Source organism: Rhineura floridana, chromosome 1, assembly GCF_030035675.1.
Source record: "Rhineura floridana isolate rRhiFlo1 chromosome 1, rRhiFlo1.hap2, whole genome shotgun sequence".
In the NCBI taxonomy this organism is placed as follows: Eukaryota; Metazoa; Chordata; class Lepidosauria; order Squamata; family Rhineuridae; genus Rhineura; species Rhineura floridana.
The window spans coordinates 149,887,320-149,901,089 of NC_084480.1; the positions used below are offsets into that span (position 1 = coordinate 149,887,320).

The 13,770-nt window shown below is 43.0% G+C and overlaps 1 protein-coding gene and 1 non-coding gene across 5 annotated transcripts in view; both read right to left on the bottom strand.

Annotated features, from left to right (window-relative positions):
* The window catches only part of NCAPD2 (non-SMC condensin I complex subunit D2), a 37,087-nt gene that overhangs the window by 21,479 nt on the left and 1,838 nt on the right, over nt 1-13,770 (bottom strand). For all 4 annotated transcript variants that reach the window (XM_061637359.1, XM_061637378.1, XM_061637370.1 and 1 more), the window contains 10 exons: nt 12,757-12,832; nt 11,611-11,669; nt 10,987-11,168; nt 9,890-10,023; nt 9,393-9,520; nt 9,124-9,247; nt 8,896-9,043; nt 7,705-7,902; nt 3,667-3,801; nt 2,627-2,711 (listed from right to left, as the gene is read on the bottom strand). In XM_061637359.1, the coding sequence (XP_061493343.1) occupies nt 2,627-2,711; nt 3,667-3,801; nt 7,705-7,902; nt 8,896-9,043; nt 9,124-9,247; nt 9,393-9,520; nt 9,890-10,023; nt 10,987-11,168; nt 11,611-11,669; nt 12,757-12,832 (1,269 nt within the window). The remainder of the gene's footprint in view (nt 1-2,626; nt 2,712-3,666; nt 3,802-7,704; nt 7,903-8,895; nt 9,044-9,123; nt 9,248-9,392; nt 9,521-9,889; nt 10,024-10,986; nt 11,169-11,610; nt 11,670-12,756; nt 12,833-13,770) is intronic.
* On the bottom strand, nt 11,245-11,562 carry LOC133376005 (small nucleolar RNA U85). Its single transcript, XR_009760388.1, has one exon. It is a non-coding gene; the product is annotated as a small nucleolar RNA U85 (small nucleolar RNA).

Genomic DNA, 13,770 nt, shown 5'->3' on the forward strand with positions numbered 1-13,770 from the left:
AAAACTCTGATTTTGAGGCAAAACAGTCCCTTAAAAATGGACTTATGACCCTCTTGGGAAAAGACTGCTTTTCTTTGTAAAAAATGAACTATGGAGAAAATGTTTTCATCCAATAGCACAATAGTTTATGTACTTATATTACGGCTTGATACTGAGGGGCCAGCCTGGCAAGTCACCACATGTGGTAAAAAACAGGCAGTGCCACCCTACATGTCACCATGTCATCCACTGGCTGATATTGATGATTGGGTGCTCCTATTTTATGCCCAGCTACGTGAACTCTGCACCATGTTTAGTTCTGAAATTATTTTGCAATCCTACCAAGCCAACAGCAAGGACATTCACTTTTCAACTCATGGAGAAACATAGTTTGGGCCAGTAAGCACCATCCTTTGCTTCTGGAAAATTCTAGTTACAGCCCAATCTTATGCTTGTTTGCTCAGAACGTCAGTTGGTTTAGTTCTGTACATTGGGACTTGGTTCCAAATAAGGGTTCACAGGACCAAAACCTTAGCTTTTAAGTAAGTGATCTTCCTTAGTATCCATGCATATATACATGACTTTGTCCATGATGTGACATAATTAGAAAGTACAAAGGACACATGAGCTGCATGTTTTGAAATTACTTTGTAAGGCTATTGCATACTAATGGGTTCAAGTTGTGGGAACAATTTGTTAGAACCTGCATTTGCTCAGGAAATATATGTATTTCAAAAGGGGAAGGTGAGGGGGTGGTCAGGAGCCATATACTAGGGGTTACTAGGGCAAAAAGCCAGAAGTGAGCAGGGACTCCCTCCTCCCTCCATCTACTTATCCCTCTCCCCTTCACACATGTACCCCATTCTCCACTTGCTCCTGGTCTGCTCCTTCTGGCCATTTCAAATGCAGGAGAAGGCAGCCAGGTTCCACAATTGTTACTAGCCTGTTGGGGGAATGGCGGAAGAGATGGAGAACTGCTTTTTTATGCTGGGCATAAAGGGAAGGAGGCAAGGAGTGCATGCTCCATCATTCCTCTGCCAGCCTTCTTACTTGCCTGCATGGAATCCCATGCACTCGCTGGCATGCAGTTCTTGATCACCCATGAGTACCAGGCTAGTGCTTCAGCAGAAGGCTGTTCTAGGCACTGTGGTTGGGCTGCATCTTTCTACCAGCTTGTTTCTTGTCATGGCAGTGGCCTGAAGTACTGGGAGGTAAAAGGCTACATGGGACCTGCCCACCTCAGATTTAAACTGATAATTTTCTTGCAGATTTTAAGTTGCCCTAATTTAAATCTATCTACCCTGGCAATGGGTATCCCAAAGTGAATGCAGGTTCTCCACTGGGTTCCCTAGCAACAGCACCTGAGAAAACTCGGTGCTTTCCTTCAGTAGAAGCTGGTGGGGATCAAAGTAGGCTTTGACCAGGATAGACCTGGCTCAAGTCGCCATTCAGCCAAGGTCATGGGGTGGCCTTGGGATGACACATTGCTCAGCACAACTCACCACACAACTGAAAGGCTAGAAGAGTAACACCTCCAACCGCTTCTGAGCAAAGGACATTTATTTATTTATAAAACTTTTGTATATTGCCTTTTATTGCTAAAAAGATGTACCTTGGTCAAAAAATCCCATTTGCATTGAACCTGTTAAGTTTTATTAATGTGCGTAAGTAAATCCCTAGGGACCACATTCAGACAAAGCTACAGTTGCAAAGGGAGAATTGGTAGGTGGACTATTTTTCCTTTCCAGCTTCAATTCAGTGCTTGCTTAATTTGGCTGTGCACAGCTACAGAAATAGGTACCAAATTCAAAACGTGTGTTTTAATCTGTTTTAGCTTATTGTTCATCTTAATTAGTTTTTGAATGTTTCCAAATATCTATTTTTAACTTTCTTATTTACAATTTTAATTTTTTTTTTTTTTGCAAACCGCTTTCAGGTTTTATTACAAACAAGTGATCTATACATTTTGTTAAATAAATCAAATAAAAATAAAATGAATGCTGAATTTAAGCAGTGGCTGGTAAAGAAGTATCAGGAGCCAACTTAAGAGGGCACTGCTTAATATTCCTTTTGAATTTGGCACTGTGGCTTCACCAGTCCAGCATCTGACATTGAGGAAGAGGTGGGCGTGGCAGTGCCAGAAGAGCACAGTGAGCCAAATGGGGAGGCCTAGCAGACCTACGTAGGCCTTCAGGCTGGACTTTCCCTACAGCTGTTTGCTGGTTTTCATGATGCCATGGTGAACTGCATCAAAAAAGACTTGCGGTGACATGGCTGAAAGTCAGTGGACCACTAAGGCAAACTGCTTGAAACGGGGAACATTTCTGAATCTGGAGCAGCCATGTACTTGTGAACGGGCTTAAGACTCCTTAATAAAGGAAAAAATACCCAAATGCATACAAGCTGCAAATATCTTAAGGTGAACTCCAAGATACCCTTCAGACAGGCTTTGCTGGAGCTGTAGGTACAATTTTGAACAACAGGGGTCTTTACTGGCAATGTTAAATCCTTCAGAGGATTCTGCCTTTTCTCCTGCTCCACTCCTACCAGAGGTCCCAAATTTTGTCATTCTGTTCTCCATGCCTTTCTCTTCCCCTTTCTGCCTTTCCTACACCTGCCCAGCTAAGGGAAGGTGAAAGCGCATTACCAGCTTTGGTCCTGCAATTGTCCTTCATTTCCTGAAGTTTCTGCCTCTCCTTCTCAAGCAGTTCAGTTAAATCTGTGCAGCTCAGCTGTGAACACAAGGAGAATTCTCGTCAACACGGCCAGTTTCTTGCCCACAAAACCCTCTTCCTTCCTCACCAGATTTCATACCCAAATCTTGTGGGAACCTCGGGGAACACGATCCGAAAGTTGGATCATGTTCTGGTTACTTGAGCAAATGCTGATATAAGAAACGTCTAATAATTAAAAAATACATGGAAGATAAAGCCAGCTTCTAAAAGCCACCCTGGGGGAAGAGTCCTTGCAAATGAAATGCTGAAGAGTGACTGCCCTGTGGCCTCCTGCAATTCAGTAGAAAATTAAGCCACCTTCAGTGAGCCAGGGGCATACCTGAGGACTGCCATGTCCATGGAGAGAGGGCAAGTTCTTTACAGGAGAAAAGTAGTATGTATGTGTGTGTTTGTGGGTGGGTCACTGGGATAAACGTTTAATGATGCTCTGATCTCTGTCTTGCATTTGTTACATATCATTGGGTTTAACAAATTTTTTCTGAGGGGAATAGCTCAGTGGCAGAACATCCGCCTTGCATGCAGAAGTTCCCAAGTCCAATCCCCAGTAGGACTAGGAGAGAGCTCTGTATGAAATCCTGGAGAGCTATTGCCGGTCAATGCAAACAATACTGAGTTAGAGGAACCAACAGTCAGCTCCCTACGTTCTCATCTACTGAGTTGTCTCTTCCGTTCATCAGATTGTGTATGAGTAGAAACCAAAGCTTGGGGGGGGGTGTATCTATAGAGCAGCCTTTCCCAGCCAGTGTGCCTCCAGATGTTGCTGGACCACAACTCCCATATTTCCTGACCGATGGCAATGCTGGCTGAGGCTGATGGGAGTTGTGGTCCAACAACATCTGGAGGCACACCGGTTGGGAAAGGCTGCTACAGAGGCAGGAGAAGGGGGAGTGTTAGTCTGCAAAGAAAGATCTTTAGCATAACATTGTTTTAAAAAGGAAGATAAAGAGCTTACCTTACAGGAGAAAGGATTGTTGGAAAGGAAGGCAGCCAACAGCTGAATAGCATTCTTAACCACAGTTACGGTTTTGTCCTGTAGCCGACCCACAGCTAAGCAAGCTACGGCATGGAATCGAGTTAAGGGCAGAGCCTGTAGCAGGGAGGAAAGAGGTGAGAGATTATAACAGGTATGGCTGAAGAAATATTAAGCGGGACCATATCCCACGATACCTTGAAGTTTCCAACATTGTTCAGGCAGTAGTATAGCCTATCAGAAAATAGCCTCCCTCTGGACATGGAGGTGAGGACTCCATACAGCATTCAGAGATTGTCCCTTTCTCTAGAGCAGCCTTCCCCCAAATGTTTTTGGGCTACAACTCCCACCAGCCCAGCCAGCATGGCCAATGGCCAGGAACTATTTATTTTTCCTGTTTGAAATGTTTTTTTTAGCTGTTGCTATCTTTTTATGTTACTGTAAAGTTTAACTGTCACTTAATAATTATCTGTTATATGATTATGGTTTAACACTTGTAAAACACGTGAGGGCAGGAACTCTGAAAGGCATATTAAAAACTGACTACATAAATAAATCTTTTTTTTTTTTACAATAATTTTTATTCAAATTTTCATAAAACATACAAAACAAAATCATAAAACATTCAAAGACAAAAAACAAAACAAAACAAAAATGATTAAACAAAAAAATAAAATGACTTCCCATTTGTCGCAGATCAAATCAGTTATAGGTCTACAATATATAACAATCCTGTCTCTTAAATTATATTATAAAATCACTTTCCTCCAGTAGTTATCTTAATTAATCATCAAATCTCATAAACATTACTTTATTCTTTCCACAAAAAGTCAAAGAGAGGTTTCAATTCTTTAAGAAATATATCTATCAATTTTTCTCCAAATAAACATGTCGATTAATCCATCTCGTTAATAATAATAATAATCTTATTGTCATAACCATAGTCCAAATAAACATATCGATTAATCCATCTCATCAAAATCTGTTAGGTCCAATAATTTCAATAGCCATTATTCCATTATCCCTATTAATTCCATCTTCCATCTTCAATAGTCCTGTTAAGTCCAGTAATTTCAGTGTCCAATCTTCCATTATCAGTATTCCATAATAATCTTGCTGTCATAGCCATAGTCATATAATAAGAGTCTGATGGGAATTTCCTCTATCCCAAATATTTTCTTGCCATCAATTCTGAATAAGTTGCTGAAATATTGTTGTGAAGTCATATCTGTGTTCTTCTTTTTTACAAAATGCACTGGCTCATCTCTTGAGAGTTTTTCCATTGTCACATGGCTGCAGTTAATTCCATAGATTTTCTCTATATCAAGCTCCATCACGTCATTCCAGTCCAGAAGATTATCCAAGCCATTGATAACTTTATCTCTAATATCTTCATTAATTTCTTCAGAGATAACGTTAAATTCCAAACAGTAGATTTTATTTCTAATATCCATAAACTCCAGATCTTTTTCCAATTCCACATTTGTTCCAATCTCCAGGGCTTGTATCTTCCCTTTATTTTTTCTTTTCTCATCTCTGATCTCATTCTCCTCTCTCACAGGATCCCCTGTTTCTTTAAGCTCCTGCGTCATTTTGCTCAGTTCAATTTTCAGCTCCTTACTGCCCTGTCGCAGGGTTTGTTTCGTTATCTCAATCTCATCCATTATTTTCTGAAACATAATTACTTCCAGATTCTCAGCCACTTTCTTGATTGCCATTTTTAAAACCACGAAAACAAAACAAAACAAAAATAAAGAAGAACCACTTCTTATTTCAGCAACAATTGGGTTAATATTCCAGGCTTGATGACATCACAGTATAAACAGAGCAGCCTGCCTTATCTCTCTATGTTCAAGAATACAAAACAAATTTAGTTCCCAGCATCAAAACAGTTAGCGGCGTCGTGAAGAAGCAGATTCGTCAAAATAAAATAGACCAAAAAGAGAATAGTCCCAGACAATATAATGTTCCTCGGAATAGAAATCCCTCTTCTATCTTTAGAATGCACTTCCAGGACAGCTTTTTGCAATAGAAACAGAGATAAGCTGTTAATTTCGTGAATAACAGAGAAGAGTTATAGCTCACCCAGAAGTTCCTTAAAGCTGATTCATTTGACAAATCTCTTTTTGCTGCAACAATTTAAACCAAGTAAAAAAAAAAATAGAAAGAAGGGTGCTTGCCTGTTAGTCCGTTTTCTCTTTGAAGAAAAGATAAACTTATCGCATTAATCAGATAGAGCTTGTTCGGAAGTCCGTCCGGCATTGCTGGCTGGACCTTTTCTCATAAATTAATGAAATCCAGTCCTCCCAACAAAAACAGGCTTTTGAGGTTGATCTCTACGTTTCTCCCTGCCCGGGAGAAATTTCATCAGTCAAAATAAAAAATGTTCTGACTGATTTATATCTGAATAAGCTTCTTTTGAGGCGGGAGCCCGTCTCAAAAGCAGGCACAAGCGAAGTCACCCTTCCCGGAAGTCAAGATGACTTTCTGCAGAAGAGCCACATATGCAGCCCTGTCCACTGGGCCCAGACAGTGTCACCTGCTCTGCTCAAGTTCTGATTGCTGGGGAGGGCGAGATACTTCCAAGGTAGGGTTAATCTTTGCCAAAGTCAAGACATCCAGTTCCCCCTGACATCAGTGAAGGAGCAGGGCAACTCCCTCAATCTCCCTCCCATGAAGATTCCAGCTGCCATCAAAAACTGTGTGGCAGGAGCAGCCCTGCCCTCTTGGTCTGGCATTCTCACCACTTTTAGATCTGATTGAGGGGGTGCTGTTGGAACGAGGTTGCTCTCCATGATAGTAATGTTCTGACTGATTTATATCTGAATAAGCTTCTTTTGAGGCGGGAGCCCATCTCAAAAGCAGGCACAAGCGAAGTCACCCTTCCCGGAAGTCTCACTACATAAATAAATCTTAAATCAAGACTGTGGATTCAAAATAACTATTTGTACTGCTAATATAGAAGCAATCCTTGCCAAACCAATTGATTGCCAGGACGTAGGGGGTGGGTGGGAATGCAGGGGGTCCAATCTGCATCCAGTGTACTGGACCCAGGAAATCCTGTTTGCACCCCCAATTGCCATGCATCAGGGATCTACATGTGAAATCATAGGATTCGGACATCCTTGCTGATCTACAATATCAATGAAAAGTCCTATAGAAGAGATACGAGTTCACTCCCGGGGGAAATTTACTTCCACCATGCTATTTTCTAGTAACTTGAAAATACCTCTGAGACTAGTTTCTTATATCCTGTCTTGGAAAGGCACTCATAACTGCGCTAACCATGCTGCTGACACTTCTTGATTGCAATGGTACTAGAACCCTTATTTTTGCTTTTGGTCCTATACATGGTGGGTTCAGCGTTTCTAACTGCCTCTGAAGTAAAGACTGGGTGTTTCTTGAGCTGTTGCCTTGAAGGCCTATAGATCTCTCTAGCCATCACAGTCAGATTTTTCTGACAAAATCCAGGTAGAGATGAACTTCTACAAAGCAAGTGGCCGGGGGTGGGGGGCTACCTAGAAAAGCCCACTGCCCCACCTCTCACCTCCCGCCCTCACAAACCCTGTATTCTTTCAGTGTTGTTGTATATACGAAAAGTGTAAATCCTCTTATGGTTGCATCCAAAAGGAGGGAACCTAGAGGTATGGCTGGCATACATGGCTGCCCAATTCCTGCTTCCTTTAACTGCAAAAGACAGACAAAATGGGGCATGGGAAATATCCCAAGATTGCAAAGAACATGAATCAAAGAACAAAGGTAAACAGATGCCCAACGCACACAAAATGGGGAGGGGGAAGCAGGATGAATGACAGTGACTCTGAATAAGCCAATTAAATGTGTTGGAGCAGGAAAACTAGTGCACAGGTCCCTCTAAACATTCTCCAAAACCTGACTCCAAGTCAAGGGAGAGGGCACTTCCCAATGGAAACTATCCTACCCTTGGAGTTATGGATCCGATAGCAATAGCTTCTAACAAAAGGATGCTAACTCAAGAGTGCTCCCTCCCTCACAACTCACTTTTTGTTGCACAATGCGGGTGAAGAGCTGAAGCACACGACTGCGCACAAAGCCATGGACATCACATGTGTGCGCCTGCAGAGTATCCAAGAACTGATCCCTTGTATTTTTGGCAGCTTCTTCCAGCTGCTCTCCATTCAGCACCTGCAGCAGCACCTCTGCCATAGCAGCCAAAAGAGCATTGCGCATCCCATAGCTCTGCGGAGGATAACACTGTTTAGAAGGGCCTTTCTCTTGGCATTTTCCAAATCTCATAAACCAAAGATGACAAGGGACCCGTGAGGGAAATATCCCAAGGAAGCTTCAAATGTGAAACAGGTTAAAATGCATAATCTCTGCAGCACTCATAGGCCAGATGCCCACTACAGCAGCAGCTCTGTGCCAGGCTGGGCCTATTTGTCATGGACTGCTAAATGCTGCAGGGAAAGGCAATCCAAAATCAGAATCTGCTGATGAAATACTCAGAAGTTATTGATGAGTCAGAACTCAAAGAGAGACACTTGGAGAATTAAGATGTCACCTCCCTACCTTTTTTGAATAGCTGAAAAGGCATTTCAGGGCGGGCACATATGTGTCTCCGGTGTTCCAGCTATAGCACAGGCTTGTGGCAGACTTACACATTGATCCAAAGAGTGTTTTCTCAGAGGAGTCAGTGTTCAACACCACTAGTTACCAAGTAAACGTGAGCAGGACTGATGTCATGGGAGACGGTTCATTAATTAAGAATCACAGAGTTGACTTGCATTTGAACCAGTCTCCACCTAACAGCTCTCTACAATTCTTCTGCAGCCTCAGGAAAGCTAATGACCCAGGATGCTGAATGACAGAATGGATTGGGGGCATAGGTTTGGCTGCTTAATACTTTCTACCTGGAACAGGAATGTAGTTATAAGGCAGGTTCTTATGGAGGGAGTAGGAGGAGAAAGATGACCTGCTGGTTCTGAACCTACTGAGACGCAACAGAAAATTTAACAAGATGCAGACAGAATAACAGAACACAGCTATGCTGCCCTAGCACATGAAGGATGCTTGTGCACCATGTGTGTTGTGGGGGTGGGGGGCCATCTTTGCTCTAAAAGGTTAAACAGCCTGTTTAGTCACAAGTTCTCCCATTTATTCTCAAAATCTCAGGCCAAATGAAAGCAGAATTGCACTGTCTTGAGAAATATTTCACAGGACCCCGCTTGGTACCTCTCCATCCAGGTGATGCAGCAGGACACTCATATTAGCCAGCACAACGGCAGGCATTTGTCCAGCCAGTTCTACAAGGAAGGCAGCATAGCCTTTCACCCCCAAGGCATCTCGGGACAGCTCCTGAGGGCACTTCTGTCCAATCTCCCTAAAGAGTGAATCAAGAGTCAGTGGCTGAAGCTGCTGAGAATGGGTGGGAACAAGGACAGAAGAGCCTCTCTTTCTCACCTGAGCAACTCCCCCACAATGCTTTTCATTCCATAATCTTTGATCCATACACTCACAGCCTCCACAAACACTGGAGCCACATGTTCAAAGTGCTGAAGCATCTGTGTGACCTTCAGAGTGGCACCTACCAAAGATAGCTGTGGTAAGAGAAGATCCATTTTCAATAAGAGAGATAGGAAGGTTTAGGTTAGGGGGTTGAAGGTGTAGCAACAGCTGGGCCATATTGTGTTTAATGCTCAAGTAGCTCTAAGAGAAAAGAGCAGACTTACTGAGCATATGGTTATAACGTAGTAGAGCGACACCAAGTAGATGAATCACTGCCTCTCGTGTAGGTCGATGTCTCTGGTAGCCAATATTAGGATTTTCCAGGATGCGGTAACAGCAGCCACTCACTAAGCTGAAGGGAAAATGAAAATAGGAATCAGAACAGGTATGGATTATATTTGCGAGAACAGAGCAATGAAAGGATTTTGATTATTTGCAACACTGCAAACCTCCAAAGCCCACATATTACCAGTGATAAAATAGAATTCTGAATGACTTTTACTTAGCTCAAGTTTACCTTGTTGTTATTATTATTTATTAAACTTTTATACCGCCCGACTAGCAAAAGCTCTCTGGGCGGTGAACAACAAAAATTGTTGCCCTAATCAATCCCTCCTCCTTGCAAACAGCGATCCCTGTCACTTTTCCCCAAGACAAGAAAGCATGTTTTCCAGAGACCTTGCCCCAAACCAGTTTCCCATTCAGCCCCTCTAGTATTCACCTGATAAACTCTTCCTCAACTATCAAGTTACTCCACAGTCGATGAAGATCCAGTTGAAGTAAGTGCACAAGTAGCTGTACAACCAATTGCCTTTCCTCCTCCCAGAGAAAGCTTTTAGCCTGGCTCTTCTTGCTCTGTTACACAAAACACAAGACATCAACTTCAGGAATATGTGTGCAGAAGAGAAAAATGAGTGCACACAACCCCTCTTTCAGGAATCAAGTTCCACACATCTAAAGAAAGTCTTAATTCCACCCTCAGACCATTCTGGGCAGCTATGCATGTGTACCTTTCCCCCTTCAGATGTTCCATCCAACATGTGAAGGTTTGGGAGTGGAGCCTATGGCGAAAGGCCAGGACAATGGCATGTGCATATATGTGAGAGGCAGCATACACAGCTCCACCCTTTCCTCCATGCATTCTTTTAATGTGTGGAACTAAATTTCTGAAGAGGGCTATTCTTTTGAGAATGCGTCACAGAGAATTGCATGGGAGCATTCTTGTCGCATGGGAGAAAAACAGTGTAGTTCTTATACAGCCTCCAGTGAGATTCATAACACAAACTCCTTTCCCATCCTAGTTAGCTGATCCAGCAAAGAAAAGAACCAGCCTGGTGCTCAAAGTGAAAGAGCTGTGCCAGAACTGTTCCGATGTATTGCCTCACAGCAGGTGTAACCAGAAGATGGACGGGGCCTCCTCCCACAAGGAGGGACTAGGCAAAAGCTAATTAATACAGCTCTGCTTACTGGAGCAAGCAGGGTGAATAGTCCATTCAAGTGTACCCTCCTCCACTGAAGGAGAAATCCTTTATTACTGAAGTGGGACTTGGAGGGAAAGCTGCAGCCTAGGAGCATCAAATGAGAAGGATGAGTGTCAAAGAAAGGAAGACAGCCTGCCATTTAGAGGCTGCGCAAATACTGAAATCAGGTACATATCATTTTCCTTAACCAGCAGTCCTTGAGTCCTCACTGCAATTTCTGCATGAATTAGTTTCTCATACAACTTGCAAGACTAACTTTCATTTGACTTTGGGGCAATTCTCTTCAGGGAAACAAAGCCATATTAAGCCCAGCACATTTACAGGTTCAGCCTTCTACCTTCCGCTTGGAATCCAGTCCCACCACGTTGCTCTTGCCAGTCTCTATTTCAAAAGCCTCTACCAGACGTACTAGTAGGTAACAGTTCATCTTGAGAGCATTAAGATGAAGAAGACGAAGTGAGGGTACTAGGTCAGCATCATTCATGATGGCTGTCAGTGCACTGGAGTGACTGGTGACAACTGGAGAGAGAAATGCAAAGCTGTGATCACCAGACATGCTCTTGGTGAATATTTTCCTTGAACACAAACTCATTGTAGCTTTCAGATTACCAAAGACTTGTGCTCATGATGCCCCAACAGCCATAACTCTGGCAGCACCCAGCAACCCATAACCCAGATACACTAAGCTTGTCCTGTGCCCACACCCTTGACCACGCTTTGCGATACTTTGCAAGAGATGGATACCTTCTCCAGGGAGAAAGGCAGAAGGAATGGGATATACTGTTGGCCTGCCCTTACAGCGGACACATATTACTTTGCATTGACCACCAAGATTACAGACCTCTAGATAGGCAATGGGTTGAGGAAGCTGCCTGCCAATGAGGTCACATTTGCCTTGATATCATCATGAAGCCACCAGAAAGAAACCACGTTTTCTATTATCTCAAGGGGCCTCACTTACCTTTCATCATCAGTTCTAGAGCATCTTCTTTAACAGCAGGATCAACAGTTCTGAAGTGGCTGCAGAGCAGAGATGTGACATTTAATTTTTTTAAACTCAGTTCAAGACTGCACAGTGACCTCAACTTCTAAGGCATACTTTTTAAGTACATCACTCAACCCTCATTCCCAATGTGGTTGTAAAACATCATGAGGATTAGGTTAACTTGATAAACAGTTTTTCTGGGGAAATGTGAGAAGTTTCCAACAACTTCTGAAAGGAATTGTTTTCAAAGTTGAATAAAACAGATTTTCACAGAAGATGGTGGATCAAATCACTAGATTCAGAGGAAAAAATGTTTAATTAAATAGAACACAAACACACATATATGCGCTAGCGCTCTTAGGGCACACATTCTTCCATTCGTGGTATCCCAAGGACTGCTTCATTCATGTTTTTCTATGGTGACCGAAAGAGCAGCACAATTAAGCAATTTTGCCATAAGTACATGATCTCAATAGCACCAAATTCACTGCAAAGCCAGATAACTATTCTTAACAAAGCATCCCAAGAACTTTATATTTGATAGGCAGGATCAATCTTAGATATTGTTGTATGCACCTATAACAGCACAAGTTTGGTGGACCTCAACTCTCACGTTTATTTAGTCTCTTGATAACATCTCTATTGCAAGTGTTGGAAGCACTCCATACAGTAGGGCCCCGTTTCCCGGTGCTCCGCTAATGCGGTGGCTTTCCTCCCCTCTTTAAAAGCCGCTTTTGCGGCATTTTCACGTGACACGCCCCATTAACGTCAATGGGGTTCCACCTTACGGCGATTTCCGCTTTACGGCGGGGGTCTGGAATGGAACCCGCCGTATAAGTGGGGCCCTACTATAATAGGATTGTTGATCTTACACTGGCTAACATACAGCTGCTAACCCTCATGCCATTGGAAACAGTACACAGCTTCACAGCAGCTCTCAATTTCATCCCACAATTTCTTTAGCAAGATAACTAAATAAGATCTGATACACTTTCCCACACTTTTCCATGTCTATGTGCCAACATTATTCTTGTAACACCATTATTAAGAAAGGGATCCCAACCCTAAGAGGCAGAGCTCTCCCCAACAGTATCAGTAGCGGTTATGAATGTGCAAACTCACTGTAGGATACTGTACAGAGTATCAAATTGCTGCAGGATAGCAAGAGGTCCTTGTGTGCGAAATACTGTCCGGAACACTGCAGAGAGAAAGTCCACATATGAGAGCCAAACTCTGTCTACCTGACTAGGCTATAGCAACACTGTGACTAAAGGCAGCGTACTTCCAATTACTGCTGTGATCTGATTGCTGTTCAGCATCAGATTAATGTTGAAGGTAAACAGCAGCAGAGCAGGGTCAGGAATACTAGCTCTGATAGCTTTAAAAAGGAATCTGACAAATTCACAGAAGATAAGTTTATCAACAGCTGTTAGCCACAATAGCTAGTGTAGGGTAGCAGTTAGGAGTCTGATGTACAAATCAGCAAGTCCCCTGGGTATGAATCTCACCCATGCCATGAATTGATAGCTCTAGGCAACTCACTCTCTCTTAGCCTTAGTTGCCCCTCCTTGCAATATGAGCCATATTTCAGTGGTAGAGCTCATGCTTTACACGCAAAAGATCCCTGGTTCAATTCCTGGTGTCTCCAGGTAGGGCTGAAAACCCTGAAGAGCTACTGCCAGTCAGTGTAGACAATAATAAGCTAGATAGGCCAATGACTTGGTATAAGGCAGATTCCTACGGTGGTCTTCTGAAGGCTTCATACCTTGCTTATGAACAAACATTTGGTAAACTACTACCAGTTTAGGCTTTTGATCTTAAAAAAAAAAGTCATACTGAACACATGTTCTTAATGGGGATATCAGTAAGGACAGCTACAATTCTTAATTGTTTTTCTCCTCCTAACTTCACAGTTCTACATGCTGTCCTTATGGCAGGGGTGGTTAATCTAGCAGCCACCAGACGTGGCTGGACCCCCAACTCCCCAGTCCTAGGCAGCACCGCCTAAGGTCAGGGATAATGGACGTTGCAGTCCAACAACTTTTCGAAGGCGGCAGGCTTTGCCACCCCCGTTTATGCAAACAGGAACGGCCTTAGGCAGCTCAGGTATCTTCGCTGGAAACTGACACACCGTTT